The 9628-nt window shown below is 34.3% G+C and overlaps 2 protein-coding genes across 3 annotated transcripts; both read left to right on the forward strand.

Moving 5' to 3' along the window:
• Positions 1–295: 295 nt before the first annotated feature.
• LOC132282779 (protein FAR1-RELATED SEQUENCE 6-like) lies at positions 296–7262 on the forward strand. Of its 2 annotated transcripts, XM_059784565.1 has the most exons (6): positions 296–548; positions 1000–3123; positions 3212–3247; positions 3522–3602; positions 3745–3826; positions 6385–7262. In XM_059784565.1, the coding sequence occupies exon 2, from the start codon at positions 1008–1010 to the stop codon at positions 2958–2960; it is 1953 nt and encodes a 650-aa protein (XP_059640548.1). In that variant the 5' UTR covers positions 296–548; positions 1000–1007; the 3' UTR covers positions 2961–3123; positions 3212–3247; positions 3522–3602; positions 3745–3826; positions 6385–7262. The 2 variants fall into 2 exon arrangements, with proteins under 2 accessions (XP_059640548.1, XP_059640549.1); XM_059784566.1 differs by lacking the exon at positions 3212–3247.
• Positions 3559–7262, forward strand: LOC132282131 (protein LEAD-SENSITIVE 1-like). Its single transcript, XM_059783754.1, is given in 4 exon segments — positions 3559–3602; positions 3745–3826; positions 6324–6492; positions 6495–7262. Coding segments are annotated over 4 exon segments (876 nt in total). The 3' UTR covers positions 7076–7262.
• Positions 7263–9628: the final 2366 nt, after the last annotated feature.

Genomic DNA, 9628 nt, shown 5'->3' on the forward strand with positions numbered 1-9628 from the left:
AAACACTGTGCATGAGATTTTGATACTTTTGCTTTTACTGTGAAATGACCCGACTATCCTCCCTTACACTTTACCAACTTAACCATCGAACAGTGTCTTTGAACAGAGACCGTGGCTTTGATCACCGGAATGATCGTTAAGTTAACGGTCCATTTATGTTTGGGCTTGGGCCTGCTCTAAAGCAATCTTTTGTCTAGTATTGTTTTTGTTTTTAAAGAATGGTTTGAATTTGGGCTTCCCAAATTGGAGCCCCACACTTAGACCGAACCCATGTGAATATTACTTATATTAAAATAATTACGCCGAAATTCCGAAAAAACAAAAACCCTAGAGGGCACAATTACTGCGAAGAGAGCGACTTGAAGCTTCTCCATCTACATTTCTCAATCGCGCTTTCCGTCACTCCTTCGTTCTTTCTCTCTGTCTCACCTAGTGCACGATTGCACTAACACTTTATCTCTCTCTGGAAGACGAAGACTCCAGCTATCTCTCTCTATCTCTCAGTCTCGCCGCTATTTGCAATCTCACTCACCCGCTTTTGAAATTTGGTAAGAACCCTTGAAACATTATCTCATATCTCTCAATTATTCTCTTCTCTCTATTTGATACTTTTTAGTTTCAATATGACTAGATTAAGGAATAGCTTCTATTGGACTGTAAAATGTGCACAAGTAATTAGAAATTGGTGTTGAAATGAGTTTGTTGTATAGTAGCATTGTATTAACTGAAATGTTAGATTATTTTTCAAAGATGAATTTTCATATATGGTAAGAAAACTGGATGATAAGATTTTTTTTAACCATATTTTTATCTTAGCAGTTTATTATTTTTTGCAGTATTAAACACTTTTATGATTACTCACTATCGAAAGCATCTTCTATTTGTTAATTATGAAATTTTAAACATAAGTGTAATTCAGTCTACTAGAAATGATATACTTGAATGTAATGCCTAGTAATTTTTTTTTTTTTATATTGATAATTTTTCTCTGGGAAATAGATGGTGTTATGGAGATAAATGCGGGATCAGATAAACGAAAGGCTATTTTTGAGAACATGAATGAACAAGGTCTTGAAGGAACATCAAATGGGTATGAAAAATTTCAAGCACCTAAAACTGGTATGGTTTTTAACTCGGATAATGAAGCTTTTGATTATTACAAGAACTATGGTGAGTGTGAGGGCTTTGGTGTTATAAGGAAAAGTAGAAAGTTTGATGAAAACAAAAGATTGAAGTATGTAACGTTTTCATGTGCTAAATCTGGAAGGGTAAAAGGCGCTTCAAGTAATTCTATCAAACCAAAGGCATCATCAAAAACTGATTGTAAAGCCAAAATCAATATGATAGTTGATGATGATGGTCGATACACTGTGGGCTATGTTAAGTTTGACCATAACCATGCGCTAAGGCCAACATGTAATCAGGAACTATGTCATCACGCAAAAAGAAGACTTGAACTGAATGACCTAGCTGACATTTCATTAAGCAAGGCCTTCAACTCTTCTGTTGCTGAACCTGGAAGTTGTGAAAATTTGACCTTTAGTGAGAAAGAAAGTAGAAATTGTAATGAAAAAGCAAGCAAGTTAAGGCTTGGGGTAGGAGATGCTGAAGCTATTCATGAATATTTTGTTCGAATGCAAAACAAGAATTCAAATTTTTTCTATAAAATGGAATTTGATGATGAAAACCGTATAAAGAATGTATTTTGGGCTGATGCTAGATCCAGGGCAATGTATGAGTCATTCGGAGACGTCGTCACATTTGACACCAAGTACCTCACAAATAGATATGACATGCCTTTTGCTCCATTTGTCGGAGTAAATCATCATCGACAACTACTGTTGTTTGGTTGTGGCTTGTTATCTAATGAGGATACAGAGACTTATGTTTGGCTGTTTAGGTCGTGGTTAGAATGTATGAGAGGGCGTTCACCAAATGCCTTTATCACTGACCAATGCATGGCCATTCAAGGAGCAGTCACAAAGGTGTTTCCTGAAGCTCGCCATCGACTTTGCTTATGGAACATAATGAAAAAGATTCATGTGAAGTTAGGTGGGTTTGCAGAGTATAAGGAAATAAGTAACAACATGATAAGTATTGTATATGACTCCATTACCAGCACTGATTTTGAAGAAAATTGGGTCAAAATGATTGAGACATACAACCTTCATCATAATGAATGGTTGAATTCTTTGTATGTTGATCGATATCATTGGGTTCCAACCTTCGTGAAAGACACTTTTTGGGCAGGAATGTCCACAACTCGACGTGGTGAAAGTATGGACTCCTTCTTTGATGGTTATGTTAACTCAAAAACGAGTTTGAAACAGTTTGTGGAGCAATATGATAAAGCCTTAAGAAGCATGGTTGAGAAGGAAAATCTAGCTGATTTTACGTCTTTTAATTCAAACATTCCGATGATAACAAATTTTCATATCGAGAAACAGTTTCAAGAAGCTTATAGTATTGAAATATTTAAATTGTTTCAAGACGAGTTACGGGGATTATGTTATTGTAATGTTAGCTTTGTTAAAGTCGATGGGCAAATTGTTACTTTTCAAGTACGAGAAAATGTGACAGTGGGAGATGGGTCTTCTAGAAGGATGGACATTTATAATGTTCTCTATAATAAAGTCGAGTGTGAAGTGAAATGCATATGTCGTTTGTTTGAGTTTAAAGGAATTTTGTGTAGGCATGCAATTGCTGTTCTCAGTGATCAATGTGTGAATGATATCCCATCACGATATATTCTAGATCGATGGAGAAAGGATATTAAGCGAAAATACACCTATTTAAGGTGCTCTTATTTTGATCTTTCCACTAGTGCTCAAATTGAGTGGTACAACAGATTGCATGAAAAATTCAAGGAACTAATAGAAGTTGCGATGGAGTCTACTGAGAAGTGTGAGATGTTGTCAAAAATTTTAGATGCTGGAAAAGAGAAGCTTGTTTTGAACTAATTGAAATGTGCAAGTGTCAAATTGCATTGAGATCATTTCAACTCATCACTAGAACATGATGGTAATTGTCAAGGATACTCAAGCAAGAGGTTGCTAAGGTCCTCCACCATCAAAGAGAAAATAGTCAAATGTGTACCGAATAACAAGTAAAAGAAATAAACAGGTACCATCGTGTGAATGCTTTTATTGGTTTTTATTTTTCTTGCAATTTCTGTTTTAAAAAACTATTTTTTTCTTTCTTATGTTTTTAGGTCTCTCAAAAGGATTTACTTCAGAAAAGAAAAATGGTACTTTCATTCTTTAATTAAATATAAGTTTTTTTGGTAATCTTATTATATTTATATTTAGTATAAACCATTTACATGTTGAATGTAGCTTCGTGAATATACCCATAACCAGTTGTTAATATAGTTGGCATTCCTCCAAATATTCAATTTACATTGGATATGACTAGTGAAGTGGTAACTCAAGAAATTTGACATGTTTTAATTCATTCATTTATATATAATGTTTATACTAACTATATGTTGTACTCATTTGAATAAAATGTTCTTATGCTAGGCAAATCAAACCTATCACTTGAGTGAAAATTATCCCGATGTTAGTGTCTCTCAGTCAACTTTGCTCCAAAGCCGATCTGAGGTACTTGTGGGGAACACAAACTATGCTTATTTTTCTCTTTTGTAAACTCAAGAAATTTGACATGTTTTAATTGAATCATTTATATATTATGTTTATACTAACTATATGTTGTACTCATTTGAATAAAATGTTCTTATGCTAGGCAAATCAAACCTGTCCACTTGAGTGAAAATTATCCCGATGTTAGTGTCTCTCAGTCAACTTTGCTCCAAAGCCCATCTGAGGTATGTGGGGAACATAAACTATGCTTATTTTTCTCTTTTGTAAATTTTTTATTTTTTTGAAAAAAATAGGCCTGAAATTATCTAAACAAGTTTATCCTATGGAAGGTACAACCATGCATAATCAATCAATGGTAAACTTTAGCTTCCAGCATCTTTTGTGGGTTTGGCCTTTCATTATTTTTAATTAATCAAATATTAAAATTGTAAGACGTTTTTGTCTAACAAATTGTTGATTTGGATCTTCAATAGCAATACATGTCTGGTACCTCTTATCAATGATGCTTCATTAACTGAGAGTGGTAACAAGTCAAAAAAATATTATTGTCTACAATGTAAGTTTCTATTACATGCATATGTTAAACGTTTATTATTATGGTTGTAATATCAGTTGAATAAAAAATGACAGAGAAACTTAGCAGACTTTTTTTTTCTTCTCTCTCTCATTTTTACAGATGAGATAAGTGTCAAGAGTGGTGATTTGTCAAAGACTGGACTTGGAAGATGATCATAGAATAATAAATTTTAACTTTCTCTGAAAGTCTGCATCATGACCTTATCTTAAGAATGTGTTTAATCAAACGGTTAATTATTGAAGAGAAAGGCTCTTGTGGTGAATGTAAGGTAGAAGGATATGTTAAAGCAAACTTGCACTTCTGATTATTCTTGTATGACAACCCTTGGCTTTATTTACTTAATATGACCCTCTCTCTCTCTATATATATGTATCTATGCATTATTTCTAAATCATGTCAGTAACTAGCCATATGGCTGTAACTAGTCTGATTGGCAGAGTTGGTCCCATTAGTAGCTACAGTGTGCTTCTACTTTCTTCTTCTTCTTCCTACAACATCTGACCTTGAAGCGGGTGTCTTGTCTTTATATATCTATGTGTGTGTGTCTAGGAAGCACGGACACTCCAAAATGGGCGAAGAATCCGTGTCCGACACGTGTCGGACACGGACACGCGTCGGACACGCCCCGACACGTGTCGGACACGCAAAAAACGTGTCTGGAATTTTTTAATTTTTTTTAATTTTTGGACACGGCATGGTCACAGCTCGGACACGGCTCGGACACACTTTTCTGGATTTTTTTTTTTTTAATTTTTAATGCTGATATGTTCTATTTTTTGTTTTGTACTACCCTAAAGATGCTGATATATATATATACTAACCTAAAGATGCCACAATTCGCCGTGTCCGTGTCCTAAAGATGCTGATATATATATATACTAACATATCAGTGATATATATATATATTCCAATCTAAACATATCAGTGTTTTTTTTTTAAAATTATTAATGCTGATACATATATATATATATACTATTAGTCGTGTCTGTGTCCTAATTTTTTTGGATTTGCCGTGTCGCCGTGTCCGTGTCGTGTCGTATCCGTGCCCGTGCTTCTTAGGTGTGTGTGTGTGTATATATATATATATATATCAATATTTTAGACTTTTCAATATTCAATCTGTGTACTTTGGTAAATAGTCAAGAATTTGTAGATTTCATATCTAATGGTGTTTTTTGTGCTCTCTGAATATCTTTTGGGACTTGGAGTTTCTTGGATTCGGTTATAAACCTAATTTTTAGGACTTTGTTGAGTAACAGAGGAAATTTTATGAGGCTTGAAACTACCAATAAACCATCAAGCTTTTGCTTAAATTATAGAATCTAATATGAGAGGTGCCTTGTGTTTTGATAATATATTTGTTATCCTGCTTTCTTGAGAACTGTTCTATATATTTTGACTCAATGCAATTGTTAAGTGAGTGAAATTTTTTGAATTCAAGTAATATCAGGTGAGCGATTGGGTGTCGGTACAGATAACTTTGGAATAGAAAAATATATAAATATATATATATATATATATTAGGATTCCAAATGATTTTGGTTGTGCCCGATGAGCTAATAGACTTATAAAGGAGGATGTCTTGTCACTCTTGTGGGTATGCCATTTTCAGGCATAGCAGTTTTCACTGAAAAGACTAAAAAAGGGTGCATGATCTGTTAGAACCATGGCATAATGCTTGAGGATGTGAAAGTTTTAGGGTATTAGGACCAAGTTAGGAGTGTTGCGAACCAGGAAATCCACAAGGAGGTGTACAGGAGCTTCCACTTGTTTTTTTTGGGCCAATTCTACCTTATTCTCTTAGTTGAATTGTTTACAAGAAGCAAGAGATTAAAGACGATTTTACCCTCAAAATTAGTATGTTTTTTTATGCAGAGAGGTGCTTTTGAATAACAATATCAAACAATACCTCAACTTTGAAATTTTTTTTTTTTCTTGTTCGTCTTGAAAAAAAAAAAAAAAAACAGCCTCTAAATTTAGGATAGAATCAAAGTATTCATATACCTTGGGGGATAATTACCACATACAGACATAGCCTCTGTGTCTTTTCCTATTGTTTCTTTTAACACCTTTTTTTATACTTCTATTCATTTTCAATTCTCTCCTTATTCAATATTCTTAGAATTTCATCAATTATAGTTTAGTATATCAATTGTGTGGAAAGTATTACCACAGTTTTGCTAACATGCCTGCCCTGGGCAACAGGGATATATGCAGGTGATGGGAATGTGATCCAGTTCAGCCAGGGTCAGGCCAGGAGATTGGCACAGGGAACAGTGTTAGACCACGTTTTATTCAGCTCATCTCCCTCCCAAGGGATAATCCATGCCCAAGATGAGGGGATCAATCAAGGCTTGATGGTGTCATATGGTCCTGCATTGATTGCTTCCTTTCTGGTGGTGAACTCTACATGTTTCAGTATTCTGTATCACCGGCTTTAATTATTGCCAAAGCTCAAGGAGGGACCCGTATCCTTGCTGCTTCTGATCCACCCAATGATGTCCTTCATCGTGCCAAATTCCTACTTCATAATGGTTTTGGTGTCTACCTCATCTCTAAGAACAACTGTGAGGACTTTGCAAATTATTGTAAGACAGGTTTACTCATCATTACTAGCATCAGTGTTGGCCGGAGTGGACTGGCAGCATCGATTTTTGATGCTGCTTCTGCTACTGTTTCATCACCACCACTTCGCTTCCTGACTACAAGCTTCACTGGCCTGACAGCTGTGGGTTGCGGTATATATTGTGTTAGCCGGTTTGTTTCTGATATTGGAGTGCGTTATGATGTGACTAAAGTCCCAGTTCAGAGGCTTGTTGCCAACTCTAGATTTGATGGATCCAAGGATATAGTTGAGGCTGCAACAGAGATGGCTAAAAAAAGACTAAATTTGTGATTTGGAGTTATGGACTGATGTAACTTGGTGTTCAAGTAGGTTGCATAGTTGTTTAAAATTGCCCCTCATAGTGTTTCTGTTTCTTCATCTTATTCTCACAGCTATAGTATCTACCATACAACACTAATGAGACAGTTTTAGTTCGCTTTTAGTTTTTCAATTTCATATTTATCACCTTAGTCTTTAATTTTAGCAGTTCCTTGAAGATTGTCCTTTAGCTTGCATGATGCAGAAATATAGTATCACACTAAGGCGGCAATGGACATTTATGCAATGGTTGCAATGGCCATTTATGTATATGTATAGAGGCAAAGTAGGGTGGATAGGTTTGCTCTGTTTGGGTAATGAAATGCTGTTTTTCCATTTAAGAGTGCTTACAGAAATACTTCGACAACCATTTCTTTAGAGCAGTGAAGAAGAAGACTGGGATGAAGACTCTCTTCTTTTAGAGGGTACCCTACAAAGGATGGGGCTTTATTTGGTGGGCATGCCCTGGCCTCTTCAAAGTTTGTCTCATTAATTTACTTGGTGGTGTTTTGGATAACATTGTTGGCAAGCATCCACTTCTATTTGGGTTCATAACTATCAATTGTGAACTTTTTTACTATGACGGTAAAATTTCGTTTTGTTTGAATGTTGCTACTACTAAGGTAAAATGTCATTATTATTGACTTTTCCGAAATCAATTTCGGGAATGTCAAATATCTGACCTTTTTTTACTTTCAGCGGTGGACCAACCAATTATCTTTCATAATTTCTCAAATGGCAGTAAGACTTGCAAGGGGATTGATTTGAGGTATCAAAATTATCACAAACTTGTTGGATGTGGATTGTATACTTGTCAAGGGTAGCCATTTAAATCCAAATCCAAGAAACAAAAGCATTACCTTTTTTAAAAAAAAATTCTTTGAGTTCCTTATTTTTATTATAAAAATTGATGTAAACGGTTTTTTTTTTTTAATGATCAAGCATCATATTAAAAGTTTAATATATATATTTCATTATTATAATTACCCAAATTGTCAATATCATAGCGATATCAAATATCTATGTTCCAATCTGGTGTGATTTGAATGCACATGAGAGCAATTCCAATGGAGTCTCTAAAAATTGGTTCTCTAAATTTGTCAAGTCATCGTTTTGGAGTCTCCAAATTTTGGTTATAGCTCTAATGGTGCATTTTCGTTCTCCAAAAATAATAATATTTTAATATTCTTAAATTTTTTAATATATATATATATTTACTTTTTCATAACGGCTATATTTTTAACTGGTATATCATACAAAAAAAATTAAAACAATACAGTACGATATGAATTTAAAAAAAAAATACAATACCATTATTAAAATCAACTAGGAAAATCACAACAATCATACAAGAAGCTTGAGGCACTGTTTTTGTCACTTGAAAATTTTAAAAAGGAAAAAAAAAATCACTTTTTCTCCTTTTTTTTTTTTTACTTTTTTTTGCCCAAAAAAACAATTAAGGCATTGTTTGTGTCAACCAAACAGTGCCTTAACGCTCTTTGATTTAATTATTTTGAGGGAAAAAAAAGGGGCCAAAAAATGCAAAAAAACTGGATTACAGTGTTTTGGGCCACAGTTATTATGGGTTACAATGTTTTGGGCCACAAAAGTTAGAAAACAAAAAAATAAAAAAATAGGCCGGCCCGCACAAGGCAGCCTGCAATCGCTAATTGGGTCGCCGTTTTTGACGATCCATTTCGTGACTCGAAAAATGGAGCCCATATTTTGGAGACCCCATTGGACTAATCCAATCGCCAAAAAAGTCCCAAAATTTCTAAAAAGAGGTTCGTTGGAGCTACTACGAAATATCTAAGTCACATAATCCTTCTCAACAAGTATCGTTTTTGCGTTTCGAGTGCGTTCACGTTCCGCACACACTCTCACTTAAATTCTCACTATTTATGACATAATTTTGTCGCTCTCATACTCCCTCTCTCAAATTCGTTATCGCTTCAGTTCTCGCTCCCGTTAGTGAAGGACCCTAAAACCTATGAACCAATGGGTGGACATTAGTTAATGCATGAACAATGTAAATTTTCAAGTTTGACAGAAGCTTAATCAAAGGGATTTATTTATTTTTCGAATCCACTGGCGTATGCAATATGAGTATGGAAAATCCTTATTTTGCCATCAAATATTTTTTTTTCGGCACATACTATTTAAATAAAAATAAATTGGGCTTGTGGTTGGAATTGATTAAACAAACCCACGTGGGTGGGAATTGGGTTGTAGTGCGTATGATCCACTTGAATTCAGTCAGTCAATATTTTGACTTGGTAAAAGGATCGTTCAATGAAGAAGATCAATCAGCATTTTTATTCTTTATTTTTTCTTTCTCAAAAAGGCAAATTTTATTGCGTCCAAATAAATACTATTAGGTATAAATTTTAAGGAGACATTTTATAAAACCGGTAGACACTTGTTTATTTATTTAAAAACTTAGTTATAATGCTGCAAATAGGTACAAACTCAAATCTTAATTTTTTTTTAGAATTTATGAAGTTGCCCCTACTAAAATTATAATTT

The sequence above is a fragment of the Cornus florida genome, unplaced genomic scaffold (genome assembly GCF_030987335.1).
Source record: "Cornus florida cultivar Cherokee Brave unplaced genomic scaffold, ASM3098733v1 CherokeeBrave_3.0.0_Hap2_Chr11, whole genome shotgun sequence".
NCBI classification, from domain to species: Eukaryota; Viridiplantae; Streptophyta; class Magnoliopsida; order Cornales; family Cornaceae; genus Cornus; species Cornus florida.

Excerpts from the sequence above, each read along its gene's own strand:
- LOC132282779 (XM_059784565.1), top strand. The coding sequence starts at position 1,008 with ATGGAGATAAATGCGGGATCAGATAAACGAAAGGCTATTTTTGAGAAC.